Genomic DNA, 17711 nt, shown 5'->3' with positions numbered 1-17711 from the left:
ATCAAAGCATGTTTCTCCATTCTGAACATGCTTGCTCAGCTAAACAGGATGCCCTTCCAAAAGATGGAAGGGTATATGATATTTATATTTTACTTCTCTAAATTAAATTCTTTCCCACCCATTACTTTATAACCTGTTGTTTCCTTTCATTCCTTGGCCTAATCAATGGAGGTTTTTAACCTGGAGTCTATGGAACTCTAGGCTGCATGTGAATAGATTTTAAAGGGTCTGTAGTCTTTTCAAAAACTATGCAAAATTTTGGGTCAATGTGCAGATGTTTATTATTCTGAGGGAAGGTGTCCATAGTGCTCATCAGATTCTTAAAGGGTTATGTGAACCCAAGTGATTCAAGTCACTGTTAACAACTCATGTTAAGCTCTATGGCTCAGATAATCCTAGTATTTCACAGAATTATATTTAGCACAAGAGACAATTAAACTATGAAGTATTAATTCTTTATAATATGATTTATATTTATGTATTTGCATGTGTGGATCTTAAATAACTTTCCTCTGATCTTCCTACTGAAAAACCTTGAGGCTTTGAAAGTTTTATCCATGTAAATCACTGTCATCACAAAAGTGAATCCTTTTGCAGTATCACATGATCTGGACACTGGGAGCTGAGAATTATGGCCATCTTTCTTCCAGGGCTCTGCAAATCTTTTTTTAATTTTTTTAATTTTTTTAATGTTCATTTATCTCTAAGACAGAGAGAGACAGAGCACGAACGGGGGAGGGGCAGAGACAGAGGGAGACGCGGAATCTGAAGCAGGCTCAGTCTCTGAGCTGTCAGCACAGAGCCCAACGCGGGGCTCGAACTCACCGACCGTGAGATCATGACCTGAGCCGAAGTCGGATGCTTAACCGACTGAGCCACCGGTGCCCCATGGGCTCTGAAAATCTTAAGTAAAATATTATGAATTACAAAATCTAATCGTGAAGATTATTAAAATCTCAGCCATATGTTTCCTTTTAATTTTCACTTATACGTGGAATCTAAAAAAAGAAAAAAATTAACCCCTAGAAATAATGAGTAGAAAAGTAGTTGCTAGAGGCTGGAATATGGGAAGATATAGAGAGGTTAGTAAAAGGAGACAAACATTCAGTTCTAAAATGAATAAGGTTTGAGGATCTAATGTGTAATATGGTGACTATTGTTGATAACATTGTATTGCATAACTGAAATTTGCTAAGACAGCAGAACTTAAATGTTCTCATGGGGGAAAAAAGATAACTATGTGAAGTGATGGATGAATAATTAACTCAATGGGGGACTTCTTTCACAATGTACATATATATGGAATCACCACATTGTACCCTTTAAATATCTTACAATTTTATTTGTCAATTATACTTCAACAAAAGCTGAAAAAACAAAATCTTTAATTTTTAAAAATTCCTGATGTTGCAGAAATAAACTGAAATATATTAGTATTCCACTCTTATATTTAAGTAAAAACAGAAAATTAAAAAGAAATCCCGCATTGAAACAAACCAAAAATGAAAAGCTGCAAGCATCTTATACAAAAAAAAATGTATATCTCAGCACGAATAAGAGAATAGTTCATTTTAAAAACCAACAAAAATAGGATATGAAAATGTATAAATTATTTAAATTCTAGAATTGCTGTTTGTTCAAAAAATGACCAAGGTGATAATGGCTTTTACCTATGGAGAGCTAGATTCAATATCAGTGAATCTGGTGCTGCCAAGTCTTCTTGGAAAACAAGACGGGTACATTGTCAACTGGAGTTGCTTATACATATCTGGCTCTGGGAATGGCATTTCTGTCTTCAAATGGTATAGTGGTAGTCCTTCCAGGTCCAAGACTCACTTGTAGGAGACATGTGCAGAAACAATGTTTGTCTGGACCACCTGCAGAGATGACTGGAGAGGGAGAGGCTTATATAGGACTTAGAAAGGACTTCAGAGTAGCCAGAAAAACCTGTTGGAGACATCCAATGATGGTCACTAAGCACCATTGTCCTACTTGGTAGTATTGCACAAAAGTACTCTAAATTTAGTGATTTAAAACAACAACCATTTTATTGTGCTCAAGGATTCAAGTCAGAAATTTAGGAAGGACTTGTCTAGGAGGTTTTCAGCTGGGGCCTCTCATATAGTTGTGGTCTGGTGGTAGGCTTGGCCTTTAATTTCGTGTCTGATGATTTGACTGGGACACACTTCCAACATGACTCTCTTCACATGGCTGGTAGTTGATGCTATTGTTGGAGCTCCACTGGGGCTGCCATATTTACTTATATTTGGCTTCTCCATGTGACTTGAGTGTCCACACTTGATTTGGCTTCCTCACAGTATGGGAACCTCAAAAGAGCTGGACCTGTAGCTCAGGACTGCAAACTAGCAGGTAAAGGAAACTGCATTGTCTAAGAAGTCATACAGCACCACTTTGTCTGGATTTTGCTGGTTATGAGCAAGTCACTAAAGCCAGCTCAAATTCTAGGAAAAAGGACAAAGGCTCCATCTCTTGGTGAGGGGCATGTCAAAGAATGAGCAGACACATGCTAAACCACTGCACTCCTCTCTAGTGATTGGATGCCTATTCCTTGCTAACTGCAATTGAGACCTCATACTTTCTCATTTACATTTTTAAGTTTATTTCCAACTTTGTCAATAAGAGATCCACACCATCTAGCAAATAAAAACAGTCTCAGGGGTTCCAGAAGTCACCATTGTCATAGAGCTACTGATATACTTTTATAGTTTGTCAATGATCCTAACTTAAAAAAAATTTTTTTAATGTTTATTTATTTATGAGAGAGAGAGAGAGAGACAGCCAGCCAGCCAGACAGACAGTGTGAGTGGGGAAGGGGCAGAGAGAGGAAGACACAGAATTTGAAACAGGCTCCAGAGCCTGACCCAGGGCTCGAACTCACGAACTGCTGAGATATAACCTGAGCTAAAGTAGGATGCTTAACCGACTGAACTACCCAGGTGCTCCAATGATCTTAACTTTTAAATGGCATTTGTGGATCGGGTCAGAGTCATAATTATTTGGGGACAATTCCTTTCTAATATATTGATTTACACTAGTCTCTACATGCATCTTCTTATTCTCTCTTGTTTCCAAAGATAATCCCAACTTGCCTTCCTGTGCCTAAACAGCCAGGTGTCCATGTTGAGGATGGCTCTGCTGAGTTGGACTCAGTGATCAAGTCTTCACTCAGAGGAAGCCAAAACCTACAGCATGGGGTAACTGAGGAGAAGGGGAAAGGGGTAGAAAAGTGATCAATGGGGGGCTGGATAGACTAATGAAGATGTAAATGAGAAGAAAGAACATAGGAGGTTGCTTAAGGCAGGTGGTTTGGACCTTATTATAGCTCCTAGATCCTATTTTCATATGTATAAAGCTTATACATTTTATGACAACATAGCAAAATGACACCAAGAATCCTGGCATCAGCTATTTGTGACAAGTCAGATGAAATCACCAAGAATGACATCCTCTGATAATGTCACATATATTCCTCCCAATACTATTCTATACATACATGTATTAATGCTTCCATTTGCTGACATGAAGAGAAAATGACTCAAAGGAGCTGAAATGAGTCAAACAATAAGGAGACTTTTATCTGCTCCTGAAACTAAGACACAACAGTAACTGTAATTGTATCCTTCCCATACCTACATCCTATCTGTGAGATCTGACATTATTAACAGCATTTTTTAAATAGTGGTAAACATAAGAGTTACTACTAATGATATCCTCAGATCTGATCATCATCAAGTCTTCCTTCACTCTAGTTTTCTTTTATTTCACCTTCTCAATGTCTTACTACATTGCTACCATGCTGGGGGGTTGAGGTGGAGGTGGACACGTCAGAATGGTTACATGAATTCCTTCATTGTCCAGCAATAGTTTACTTAGCCTTGGGCCAAACTCTTCCAGATCTAGGAGATCCAGGATGGTCATTTCCATTTGCCCTCAGTCCATGCTCTTTCTTAAGGCATCTGGAACAGATAAAATGACTGCATTTCTTCTTAGATGTTTTCTAAATATCCTGAGAATTGCAACTGCTATTTTGAATCCCATAGAGCACCGCAAATTCTCCCAACTGCAAAACCTCATTAGAGACTTAGTTCCTGTCCACGGGTAGACTGATAAAGAAGGGCATGTGAACTGATACAAAAGGAAACGGGAGCAAGGCTAGAGGGAGGGGTGACACAAAAAGGTAAGGAATGGACAGAAGTCTACACTAGGGTACAGGCAGGACTGCTGTAGACTGCATGCAGTTCTGGGTATAGCATTCATTAGAATAGTGTTCCAAGACCAGCCATGCAGCAGACTATAGAGGTGGAAATCGGAGCAATTGATGAAATACTGCTGGGAAGAATGTGGGAAAGGGATGGTAAGGAGTCTCAATTGCTTAGAAAAAGGCTTTTAGCCTCATTGTTTTCTACACTGCATATATAATTGACTTTTGGCCTCATTTTACATAAGATAAAATGCTTTTCAAAGGTCCATGATCTCCACTGTAGACCAGTTTCCTAGGGCATGACAGAGAAGTCAGATCCCAGCTCAGACACCTGAAAGCTATTAAAATCCAAGGCAAGTTCTTCATAGTTTTGGTTTTGTTTTGCTTTGTCTCAAGGCAAGTTCTTCATTGCAGCGTATCTTCCTAATGGGGGCATGTTCTATTTGCCTCACAGGGTTGTAGGGAAGTTCCTTGCTCATATAGTCACACAATGGTTACACTTGACTGGGGAAGGGGCTTGGGGAATTGGAGCCATTCATTTGTGTAGAAGGAAAGGGACTTGCGGCCCTTTGGATAACTTCAGCCTGTTGCATTATGGCCCATTTTAGGGCCCCCCATACATACCATGCAGAGGTGAGTGGGCAAGGGTTGGGCTGAGAATCCTCTCACAGTAACTTTCTCTAAGCTGCCTCTTTCCTATTATCATCTTTGCTCTCAGCTTGAAACCTTAGACCTTCCCACTGCAGATACCATAGATTAAAATGTAAAATATAGGCGTTTCCTGGTCCAGGAAACTCATGCATGGCCAGGAGCAAGTCAGGGAGGATGCTTCCCAGACCAGAGGCCACATGTGGGAACCAGGCTCTTTGGGGCCAGCTGACAAGTCTGCAGTGGAGCCCTTTACAAGGCACTGGACTTTAGCCACCATGACATGGGTATGAGCTAGGCTTTTTGCACTGGGAAATCTAGGTATTTGACTTTCCTTTCAGGAATCTGAGCCACTGCTTTTCCTTATGCTTAAAAATCTCTATTAATAAAATTACCAAAATATTCTATGAAAAAGTTGGATTTGGCAGAAAAATAGATTTACTCCTTGGTCCAGGTGCCTAATTTTAGATACAAGTATATGTAGATTCTCTGTACATACACTCAAAAAGTTTCATATATATATATATATATATATATATATATATATAATTTTTTAATGTTTATTTATTTTTGAGAGAGAGAGAGAGAGAGCGCGCGCGCGCGCGCGCGCGCGCAAGAGGGGGAGGGGCAGAGAGAGAGGGAGACACAGAATCTGAAGCAGACTCCAGGCTCTGAGATGTCAGCATAGGGCCTGATCTGGGGCTCAAACCCACAACCTGCAAGATCATGACCTGAGCCGAAGTTGGACACTTAACTGACTGAGCCACCCAGGCGTCCCTATATGTTTATATTTTAAAATATAGTAAATACAGATTTTCTACTTAGGAATCTGTTATTTTTAAAGAAAAAACTTGACCAGTGTTTGTTGATTTTTCCTTTCCTGGGTAGAAATTCTAAAGAAATTCTATAAAAAGTCCATATCTTGTAAACTGAATGTGGGATTTATTCTTCTGAATGCATGAAATACAATTAGCAGGGTTACTTTCTTCTCAGGCAAAGCATGAAGGAACTGCAAGAGATTTAAAGGGAATTGTGAGGAAAGTTTAAACAGGAGCCTTAATAACAAATTTAATACTACTTGCATCTAAGGAATATGATTCAGAAGTGTGTAGCTTTCCCAAGACAACCAGTAAAAGTGTATTAGGGGGGCGCCTGGGTGGTGCAGTCGGTTAAGCGTCCGACTTCAGCCAGGTCACGATCTCGCGGTCCGTGAGTTCGAGCCCCGCGTCAGGCTCTGGGCTGATGGCTGGGAGCCTGGAGCCTGTTTCCGATTCTGTGTCTCCCTCTCTCTCTGCCCCTCCCCCGTTCATGCTCTGTCTCTCTCTGTCCCCAAAATAAATAAAAAACGTTGAAAAAAATAAAAAAAAAAGTGTATTAGGAAAAAAAAATACAATATTTTCATCACATGTGGTCCATGTTGGCCTCATATAGCCCTGGATTTTTGTGGACATAGGGGAGGAAAAAGAAACGCAGACAGTACTTGGGCCTGTGGAGAAGCATAGGAAAGCAAGAGTAAAACACTTTAGTTAGATCTGATTGTTAATACAACCAAACGAGAATAGGAAAAGTACTATAGGTCAATTAGGATTAATGTCTAAGATCTGGTAAAAAGTGAGACATAAATGGGGAAACAAAATTTAAGGCCGCTGGAAAAAAAAAAAAAGAAATACTATTTCAGGGCTGATTTACTATGTTTCTAGTGGGTCTGCAATGGTGTGGATTATTTTTATATAACCCAGATAATATAACACAATTCTTTTTTTTCCCCTCAGAACCTCTTCTTACTATGTAAGATTTTCCTCATGTGAGGTCCCTCCCTGGGTTATAAAATTGGAATGTAACTGTTAATTTTAGTTCGATGTCTTTGTGAAATGCATTCTGCTATCCACACGATATTTCTCATTTCTTGTTCCTTCAGCTTTGTGTATGCGTAAAACACACCATAGTGGAATTGCCTGTTGAATGCCAGCACATTCATTTGTACCTGAGGAAAGAAAAAAAAATACGGACCATCACTTCTTGGGAGCATACTACATTTATGAAGTAACATTAAGCTACAGACTAACTTGTGTTTGTGCGGTGCTTATTTGTATTTAAATAGGCAATGTCCAAAATGGGTCAAATAGAAGAAAACAGTAACAACCCATCAAGTTCTAAAGGGAGCATTAACGTCACTTTATAGATGAAGATAGACAATAATAGTTTTACAAAGGCAAGTTTATATAAATAAATAAATAAATAAATAAATAAATAAATAAATAAATAAATAAAAATAAATAAATACAAAGTAGGTTTCTAGAATCGCAAGACAAACTCCAAATCTGAGCAGCACTGCTACCACAAAGATAACGAAAATCTTGGTGTTTGTGTGGAACTTTGTAGTAATATAGTTGGCTTTTAGCCAAAGGCTTGTTTCACTTAGGTAAACTACTTTTCCTTGACCACAACTTTGAACATTTTAAAAAGGTTTGTAGGCTATCTAACTCTCCTCCATGGCAATGTCACAGGCCCCTGGGATTTGGAATGAGTGACATTATGAGCTTTCTTAAGATGCTCTGCAGCAACAAGACATATGGTTGAATTGTTTTGTTTTGTTTCTGCAGAAGGTAGATCAGTAAAAGAAAATTTTCAAAGAAAATTTGTTTAACTGGGGTGAAGTCTGAAATGGAATAATTCTTTTATTCTTTTCCATTTTGAAAAAAAGGATGAGAGGTACTGAGTCCCTCGTGCAGCTCTGAAAACCTCAAGCCAAGTATTCAGGAAGTGGACGTCCTTGCTTGCAGGAACAGACACTTAATTTTCCTGCCAAGGGCAGCTTTCTTAACAGCTTTCTTTGAAGCACTTGTGCAATAGTGTGGAATTTTAAAAATATCCCTAAGATATGGGATAACTTGCATTGTTTTTACTTTTTTCTGTGACAGGCACTAGAGAGCTGTTGGAAAATGTGTACAGTAGGACTTACAGGAAGGGTCCCGTACTGCTTTGTGGAGCCAGTCTTACCCTAAAATTTGGATAGATTTCAGGGTTCTCTGTCAATCAATTAAAAGGGAAGAGCCAGTGGTTTTAGAGAAATGAATAGAATATACCAGAAAAACTCTCTAAATTTGGGAGACCTTATTATCCCCCTCAAAAAAAGGCCTTTTTGTTGAATGGTTTAGTAGCCCAGGAATCGACTATGAATGGATTAAGTGTTCTGCTTTTTAGGAAAGAGAATCATCTAGACTCTCTGGATGGATTTCTATACAAATAATTAGTAAGTGTTGCAATTGTGTTCATAAGCTATATTATAACCGTAGACAAATCCTTCTTGAAGAAGGAATGGATCAGAGAGTAAGATGCACTTAACAGAGTGTACAGCATGAGGATAGTCAATATATGATCATGGGAATGTCCTAGCTCTGATTCTCTGGTGAATTATGGAATTGCTGCTTTCCTTGCAGAGCGTCACTATGCACACTATGTGTTTCTGGGTAGGACAATTGCATAGGAAGCCATCATATGAAAACCATTGGCCTTCCAGGGATGCTAATACCCATTTGGCCATCAAATTGTGAATGTGTTTAATCAAGTGAACTGATCAACTGTAAAAAGACCCGCCACACACACAAAGAAAATCCGAAGTAAGAAAACATCTAAATCCCAGAGCAAGAGAAAAAGAGAACATAAACTAATAGCATTTCCATTTATATCATACCTCACGCTCATAAAACACATCCTCCAACGTCTTTCCTCCACTGCCATCACCCACAGCCTCAAACAAAGGCTTATATACCTAAAAAACAAAAAGATTATTTTAAACGAATTCTCATTTCTTATATATGAGGATATTTTCCTGGCTATATAGAAAATGATGTATCTGTCTGTTCTAAAAAATCTATCCAGAAGGGCTGAATGGTTTTTTGTAGGATTTTGGCCTCCTGAAAAAATACCCCAAAAATCCAGATAAAAAAGTATGGATGGAATTCTAGCCATTGGCTTATTCAGGTCTTTAGAAGAAACAGCAAAAGCAATTGTACTCTCAATGTACATTAGATGAGCTATTTTCTACATTCAGTTCTTAGGGCTAGTTGGGCACATTATAGAGGCTAAATGAATGCTTGAGGTTTAACCATCACAGGTTCATGGGTTCTTTGGCATGGCAGTTGATAAACTTCACATGGAATTTCAGGTGTGGAAGGGGTGGAGATTGGGGAAACGTTCAAAATTTAATATTGTGCTCAAAAGCTTCTTGCAATGACATGAGATACTACAAAGTTTTATGCAGTTTACTGGCTTCTCTTTTCTGGAAGTCTTCAGAAACCCATAGGAAAAGATAAGAGTGTCATTCCAGTTCTGGAAAAGTTACCTGGAGGAAATCATGTTTCTGTAAATTAGAAAGAATGGGATCTGGGGATGAGGTGTAGAGCCTGGATGTGGATTAAGGGCAGGACATAGCAGCCTTCATTCCAGTGCCTATTTCTGGCCACTGAAAAGGTATAAACCAATATGTCCATATTCTCCCTTGTATTTCCGGTAGACATTCTGTACCTGAGCCTGTTTCCCCAATGGGCACTTGAAAGGACTACTGGGTCAGGCTATTTTATATAACTTTGACATGAGCTCACATATCCAGAACACTGCACCAGTCCCTTGGGGAACTTGCTTTCTCAAGCACTTCAAATGAAGTGCTCAAATGACTGCTCCTTGGAGATTTAAACAAGTACTTGCTTGGCAGGAACCTCAAAAAAAAAAAAAAAACCACTAGTATGGGTTAGAAACTTCAAGTATTTCTTTGGGAGACACAGTTACAGAATGGCATTGCTTTCTACCTTACAAACATTATAACTGCTCTAGATAAGATGTGTAATTTTGATGTGTGAACTTCTAAAGTACACGTGATGAAATAGCATGAGGCTTTCAGGGTCCCCAGTGTGGTCACGTACTCCATAATGGTCTGCTACTCTCCTCATCTGATCGAAGTCTTCTGCTTGAGCCAACAGGCGCAGCCCCTCAGGGTACAGCTTGCCACAGGTCGGGTAGAGGGTCTCCCGGTCGTCTTTGCTCAGTTCAGTGCCAAAGGAGTTAAGAGTGATGATAAAAGCACGTCTGTCAGCCTCAAACTGAATTTGCAAAGACATAGTATCAGCAAAATCTAACCATGTACTAACTGCTGTAAACAGAATCCTAAGTAGACAAATTTATGTCCAGAGTGATTCGCTCTCTTTTCTGGATATATGTCTAATTTTAATACAAATATGTGTTATTAATATCCCCTTAGTCTCAATGGAGTAATTTTGCTTCCCAGAAAAAGATCACCTAGTGATAATAGGTTAGGACTCTTGAAACCCCACTAAACTTTAGTTCCCAGGAACTCTGCAATTAGTTACTCATGTGTCTCTGTCACATAGGCCACTAGAGTCTAAAATATCTCTTCCATGAAAATGGGAATAAACCTACTTGTTGGGGTCTGTTCAAGAATAGGACAAGATAATGTAAATGGAAGTGCCTGGGGGGTGTTTGGAGCAAAAAGTGCACGAAATAAATATTAACATCTCTTTCTGGTTATTGATGTCAGTAGGATTTTTTACATAATGAAACTTTATGCTATATGCCATTTGTTTATACTTTTTAAAAATGTTTTATTTATTTTGAAAGAGAGAGAAAGAGAGAGAGAGAGGGAGAATGTGAGTGGGGAAGGGGCAGAGAGAGAAGGAGGGAGAGAGAATCTCAAGCAGGCTCTGTGCTGTCAGCACAGAGCCAGATAGGGGCTCGATCTCATACACAGTGAGATCATGACCTGAGCCGAAATCAAGAGTCAGATGCTTAACCGATGAGCCACCCAGGCACCCCACCCTTTGTTTGCTCTTCAATAGTTTCGGTTTTCTTCTTTAAAGTCCTAGGTTGGACATCAATAAATCTAACTCAGTAGCTAAGAATTACATGGCCCAGGACAAGTTACCTTTCTCTCTGGCCTCAGTTTCCTCACTTGTAAGGTGATAGGGTTTTCTCATGATCTTTCAGGTGGGTCACGTATGCTCATGGCCTGCCTTTGTGCTCAGCACCACTAGGCAACTGAGCAAACAGCTCCAAGTCAGGCCTATTTCCTGTAACCACTCTGTTTTTCTTGAAATTTCTTACTATTCCTTTGGTCTCCATGTTTCTTCTATCTCTTGGTTCTTCTCCTACCTCTTCTGACCATTCCATCTCAGTCTGTCCTTTCTGGGATCCTCTCTGCTTATCATGAGAGTTTATCATAGTGTCCTTGAGCTACAAAACTCTACATTCCTGAAACACCCTGCACTTGCATTCTTTTAAAATCTGGAAATTCTTTCTCTCCTACTCCACTGTAAAATCTTGGAGGGAAATCATGTCACTCTTTTTATTTTTTATTTTTAATATCCAGTGCCTGGAAGTGCATAAGAAGATCATTGAATCTTCAATGAATCTTCATTGAATCATTGAATCCAACAGGATGGTCTGTGAGTCTCTTATTTTCAAATTTCTATAATATTCTCTACAATGTTGCTACTCAAGGTGTGTTTCATGGTTCAGTAGCTTTGATGTCACTTGGAAGCTTGTTAGAAATGCAGAGTCTCAGGCCATAGTCCAGCCCTCCTGATCCAGGGCTTACATTTTAACAGTATCCCAAGGTTATTTGAACGAACACAATAGCTGAAATAAATTGCTCCGCAATAGCCTTTGATCAGCGTACTTTTGACTAATTACTGAATCTAGACTTGCAACAGATTTTGCTGGAACTCCTCTGTTAGAACAGGTGTTTCCTATCAAGAGGGTGAGCTTTAGTTCCTTCTGATCCTTTTGATTGATCTCATGGAAAGCATGGGTGACCCAGAAGCAGGGAGTGGCCTCATTTGGAAGCAAAGGCAGCTGCCTCTGGCTTCTGAATGTCACCAGTCCTAGCAGTAAGTTTAGACCTTCCAGGGACAGGAGAAGAAATGTAAGAGGGAGATTTCATGGCAATAAGAAACCTTGAAATAAAAATTAGAGCAGGAGGAGCAACAATAGAGCCAATTGTCCCACATGCCCTTCAAGGTGCTTCCTAGTTCTAAGATGTTGGTTTTTATTCCTGTTTCCCCCCACTTTTATTGAGAAATAATTGACATGCATTGCTGTGTAAGATGTTGGGATTTTCCAGAGAGAAGTAGGGTGGGGCAGCAGAACTGCAGACGGCCTGGCAGCAGAGGCCATTCTGGAGGAGGACGCCGCGTGAAGTTAAAGCATGACATTGTGGAGGAATGGTCATGGCTCAGGCACTGGGAAAGCAGTTGAAGAAGAAGAAGAAGGCTGGACAGGTAGCTAGGAAGAGAACAGGAAAGGCTTCGCGTGCCATGCCAGGAGGGGACTTTGGTTGATACAATTGGTTATCTGAAACACCACACACATTCCAACTTCTTGTTCTTGTAAATACTTCTTCCCTCTGCCTACAATGTGTGTACTTCATTCCAGAACTCTCCATGTCGAAATCTTACCTACATTGAAGGGTCCCATTAAATGGCTTTTATTATTATTATTTTTTTATTTTACAAGAAGTCCTTCTATTTCCTTCCCAATTGGGTATGATTTCCTTTGACTCCTTATTATACTTCAGTTTCCCTTTTATTATAATAGTCTGTATATTTACCTCAGCACCCTTTTTCTAATCTAGAGGTTCTTTGTGTGTGAGGGTGTGTTTTCTTAGTGAAAAGGACTATAATCTTGGAATTGTAAAAGGGCTATCCTGTGTTTGACCATCCCTAAGCAGACAGTTTGACACAACATCTGATTATGGAAGAGTAAATGGGGTGGTATTAGATTTCACTTAAGCCCTCTCTGTCATTTTTAGAGGCCTGGCATCCTGTGTGGCATAGAGGATGCCAGATGTCCTATGTCCTTTCACCCTTCCTTATGCTCATTCATTTTAAAACCATAACTTATTTTTTGTTGTTGTTGCAAAAACTAAGTGTACTGTTGACTTATTCAAAGTCATTATCACTTGCACATGGTGGAGTTGGGCTGATCACACATTTTTGCCGGTTCATCATTCGAGGAAAGGAATACCTTGTGGGGGCAGTGGGTGGAAGAGTCAACGACAATGGAAGAGTGAACTGGAATCAAGCCTGGCCTCATTAGCATGTGTACCAACCAGGGAAGATGAAACAAACTTATTCATCTGTGCTTGTTTTTCACTGTTTCATTAAACATATAGATTGTCAGGAGAACAAAGACAAATAATAAAAGGCATAAAGGCAAACAGTACATTGCAGTGTATTTCCCTTGACCATAAGTCAATTTCTTTTTTTTTTTTTTTTTTTTCCCCATAGGAACTCACAAGCTTGTAATTAGGTCAAATGTTTGCATGCAAGTCCAGGTTAATGCTCTCTTTCACCATATTAAGTCTTTTTCAGTCTCCTGTCAACTCAGATTAAATAAGAACATAGATGGAAGAATGTGATAACTGAGGTGCTCTAATGTTGCACAAATAAAATGAGAGGTAATTACATGATCTGATATATTTATATAAATCTGAAAAATCTCTTCTGATCATATCATTAGACACATTATAATTGCATGCTCTGTGTAACTAATACTTCAGTGTAATGTATAAAGGTAGTTGAGTGGACTTTTATTTTTTTATTTTTAATTAAAATTTCTTTAATGTTTATTTATTTTTGAGAGACAGAGAGAGAGACAAAGTGTGAGCAGGGGGAAGGCAGAGAGAGAGGGAGACACAGAATCTGAAGCAGACTCTAGGCTCTGAGCTGTCAGCACAGAGCCCAACGTGGGGCTCGAACTCACGAACCGCGAGATCACAACCTGAGCCGAAGTCAGACACTTAACCCACTAAGCCACCCAGGTGGCTCAAGCGGACTTTTATTTTTAACGCAGCTTAAAAAAGAACCTAATCTAATATGGTAGTATCATGGGTATAGGAAAGGGATAATGAGAACACTGGGTATTATATAGTATTTTGATCAAACCCTTCCAGTGGCAAGGATTCTTCTACTACTATGCTGTCCTTTCTGCATTACTGAGGATTACAGAGACATAATTCTTACCTATTTTTGACTTTTATACCACATGCAGTATGATCTTGCTTATGAGTTAGTACTTACTTTTATACAAGAATTCTGAATGCTAACTTTAATGTATAAATAAAATAGTGGATGAACATAGAGGAACCAGAGAGAGGCTGCCTGAGTTCAAATTCTGACATTACCACTTCTTAGGTGTGTGTCATCAGGCATGTTACTAGCTTCTTTGTGCCTCAGTTTCCCCTTCTGAAAAATAGATGCTAAACTCCCATCTTGTTGTTGTTGTGCTGTTTTGAAGTCCAAGTGAATTCATGTACATTAAGCACTTAGGATAGCATCTGGCACATAATACATGTTAACTATTGGTAATGTCATTGTATACCTCTTGAAATGTTCTGAGTTTTGCCATAGCTCTTATTGCACATAGTTTGTGGGTATAAAGCACACAAGCCATTTCTAAACCACAGGAATTATGCCATGTTGAAATTACACTTTTGAGCCATGGATAATGTGGCTTCTTATAGTGTGGCTAGTAGTTAAAAATTTATGACAAGAAAGGGGAGTGCTTCTTAGGGCCAGCAGATTACTTATGTTCAGAATGTCTGAAAGAGACTAGCTCACTTTCTGACATTTAGTATGCCATAAAAAAATGTTATTTATTTATCAGTGCCCATTTCCTGTGTAATATAGATAAAGGCAAAAAAGAATTTTTGGAGTTCTCCAGTGATAAATTTTTACTTCAAGGACTGCTTTTGCTTGAAGAGTTTCAACAGGGGATAGCAAAGTATCTTCAACTGTAAAATTTTAAAGATTAAATGTTTTGAGGGGAACTAATTTTATCATATGCAGTTTCAGAACATTAGGTTAAAATACATGCAGGTGAAGTTATTCAAGTTTTTTGTTTTTTCCTTTTTTTTGCTATAGGGCAGTTCTTGCCAGCCTTTTCTTTTTCTTTCTTTCTTTCTTTCTTTCTTTCTTTCTCTCTCTCTCTCTCTCTCTCTCTCTCTCTCTCTCTCTCTCTTTCTCTCTCTCTTTCTATCTTTCTTTCTTTCATTCTTTCTTTCTTTTAATGTTTTTTAAAAAAACTTTAATGCTTATTTTTGAGAAAGAGAGAGAGACAGAGAGCAGGAGTGGGGGAGGAGCAGAAAAAGAGGAAGACACAGAATTCAAAGCAGGCTCCAGGCTCTGAGCTGTCAGCACAGAGCCCAATGCATGGTTCAAACTGATGAACTGCAAGATCATGACCTGACCCGAAGTTGGACGCCCAACTAACTGAGCCACCCAGGTGCCCCATTACCAGGCTTTTCTTGAAATCAGGTTATTGAACTATTTAATCTACCTACCAACGAAGTCACTGTGACAGATAATCTAATGATTAAGGATATTCTTTAGACAAAACTTAGTTTCACAGGACAAAGCAAAGGGCTTTTCTAAGTCTAGAATGGTACCTGCCTCCCTCCTCCACCATTTTGTTATTCATGTGAAGCCAGAAAAAGAGATCTATAGGAAACACAGTACAAAATATGCCCAGCATGTTCCCAGATCCTTCTGATCTCTGAGATCAACATGTGCAAACAGGAGGATCTCTGAGCACAGATGAAATCTGTGATGAGAAAGGGAAATTAAGAAGTTTATAGCATCAATTAGAGAGGTAGAAAGCAATGGTGGCATTTGACAGATAATTAAGTGAGCATGCCAACTATGAATCACCTAACCCCAAAAGTCTTCCTAACCAGAGCTGGAATGCCCGAGGGTTGTTTGAGTTTCCTTTATTTTAGGATTTATATAAGGAACAAGGCCCAGAGTGGACTTTGGTTCCAAGTCGTGAGAATTCCCAGATGCCCAGTGTTCCCTCATTGGAGGGAAGTTGAGTGATTATTACAAGTACTCATATTTCACCAATTGTTAATAGTATACCAAATTTTTAACTAATTATAATCTATTCATACCACATAAAAATGAATCATGACCAAATTTTGTAAGCATTTTTCTTTTCTAATTCCAAAATAACTTTTCAATGTAGAAAACTTGCAAAATACCATTCTTAACTGAAAGCATCAAATGATATATATGATAAAATATGTTGTTTATTTTATTTTTATATAAAGGAGCTTCTAAGATAAAGAAAGATAAGTAGGACTATGCAAGTAAAAAGTGTGTAAGCATATTATTTGGCATAAAGAAATTCAAGGATTTTCTTACCTCAAGAATGGGACACATGATTTCTGCTGTGACATCACCATGATTCTTACAGAATTTATAGAATGCCTCGAGGTAAGACTTAAAAAGAAGAAAGATCATAAAACAATAAAATGAAGATATTTTCCTTTGGAAATTTGTAGATCAGCTTTTCATGGCTTATTAAATACTTTAATGGAGGTTGAATTACTTGTCCCATAGGGCGATATTTTATTAAAAATTTGGTACAAACTTTCACAATGAAGTATGTTGCACAGCTTTAAAAAAGAACAAAATTGTACTTATCATACCTTATGATTCCTTAACAAGCACTTTTTTTTGCATGGTTCTTGGGTTTATTTCACATGATTAATGTTTGGCACTCTAATAAGAGTGCCAAACTCTTTTATGAGCTCAACAAATAATTCTAGATTTGGTCCTGTGCCGACATTTAATCTCTCTTGGTGCTCAGGAGACACGTTTGGGATGGCTTTGAACATGGAAGACACGTTGGAAAGGCAGAGTCTGGGCTGTACAGTTAGACTGACTGTGTTTGAATCCCAACTCAATCACTTACCATTTAACTGACTTCTGCCAAGTAAATCTTACCTCTCCATGTCTCAGTTTTCTCATCCAAGGAATGGGGATAGCACATAGTTTTGCTGTGTGGATTAAGTGAATTAATGCCTATAATTTACTTAAAACAGTGCCTTCTGTTAGCTATATCTCAAAGATGGCTGCTCTAAGTCCATAAGTTTCTTTATAAAGAGGAAAATTGCCTGCAACACAATGCTTTTGAAAGGACCTTATGTTTTAGCATAACCAGTTATGTAAATGGCATGACAGTATATATTCCTTCAGTTACTCTGTGAGAGTGTCTGTCCAAAGATGCTATTGTTGTCTGAGTGTAAATGGACAGAGTTTGCTCAGTGCATATGACATAGAGCTACTCAAATGGTGGCAGCGTAGGCAGATAGCTGGCCAGATCATGCAAGGTGGTACCTATGTTGTAGTGTCCACGAGTTGGTCATCGACGTATGCTGCACACTGTCAGTAAATGGACAGGTTAACTGTGAAACTCAAAGACTCTATAATAGGATTAAGGATAGAGATGGATGCTACATGACACAAGCCTCACTGTGTATGCTGGGTTTTGTGTTTTTTTCTTAAAATTTTTTAAAAGATTTTATTTTTTTAAGTTTTTCTTAATCTTTATTTATTTTTGACAGAGAGACAGAGCATGAGTGGGGGTGGGGTACAGAGAGAGGGAGACACAGAATCCAAAGTAGTTTCCAGGCTCAGAGCTGTCAGCACAGAGTCCGACGCGAGGTTTGAACTCACGAACTGTGAGATCAAGACCCCGAAGTCGGTCACTTAACTGACTGAGCCACCGAGGCACCCCTAAAGATTTTATTTTTAAGTAGTCTCTACATCCAACACGGGGCTCAAACCTACAACCCTGAGATCAAGAGTTGCATGCTCTATTGACTGAGCCAGCCAGGCACCCCTATATGCTGGTTGTTTTAAAATGGATATGGTTCATCTTGCTCATCTATCCATCCACCTACCATTCACCCATCCATCTGCTACCTTTTATGCTCTAGGCACACCAGGCAAGGAGCTAGGAATACAGAGAAAGATGGGCGCATTAC

The 17711-nt window shown here is 38.9% G+C and overlaps 1 protein-coding gene across 3 annotated transcripts in view; it reads right to left on the bottom strand.

The window, feature by feature from the left end:
• Positions 1–1459: 1459 nt before the first annotated feature.
• The window catches only part of ATP6V0D2 (ATPase H+ transporting V0 subunit d2), a 48507-nt gene continuing 32255 nt past the window's right edge, over positions 1460–17711 (bottom strand). The window contains exons 5-9 of one of the 3 annotated variants that reach the window (XM_023248445.2): positions 16084–16161; positions 9793–9969; positions 8565–8642; positions 6656–6854; positions 1460–1947 (exon numbers count right to left, since the gene is read on the bottom strand). In XM_023248445.2, coding sequence (XP_023104213.1) covers positions 6693–6854; positions 8565–8642; positions 9793–9969; positions 16084–16161 — 495 coding nt within the window. In that variant the 3' untranslated portion in view covers positions 1460–1947; positions 6656–6692. Of the gene's footprint in view, positions 1948–6391; positions 6855–8564; positions 8643–9792; positions 9970–16083; positions 16162–17711 lie in introns of those variants that run through there. The other 2 variants (XM_023248446.2, XM_004001615.5) reach the window with 2 other exon arrangements.

Source organism: Felis catus, chromosome F2 (genome assembly GCF_018350175.1).
Source record: "Felis catus isolate Fca126 chromosome F2, F.catus_Fca126_mat1.0, whole genome shotgun sequence".
Taxonomy (NCBI): Eukaryota; Metazoa; Chordata; class Mammalia; order Carnivora; family Felidae; genus Felis; species Felis catus.
Note: the sequence above shows the minus strand (reverse complement) of the source record. Positions and strands in the feature narration are given on the sequence as shown.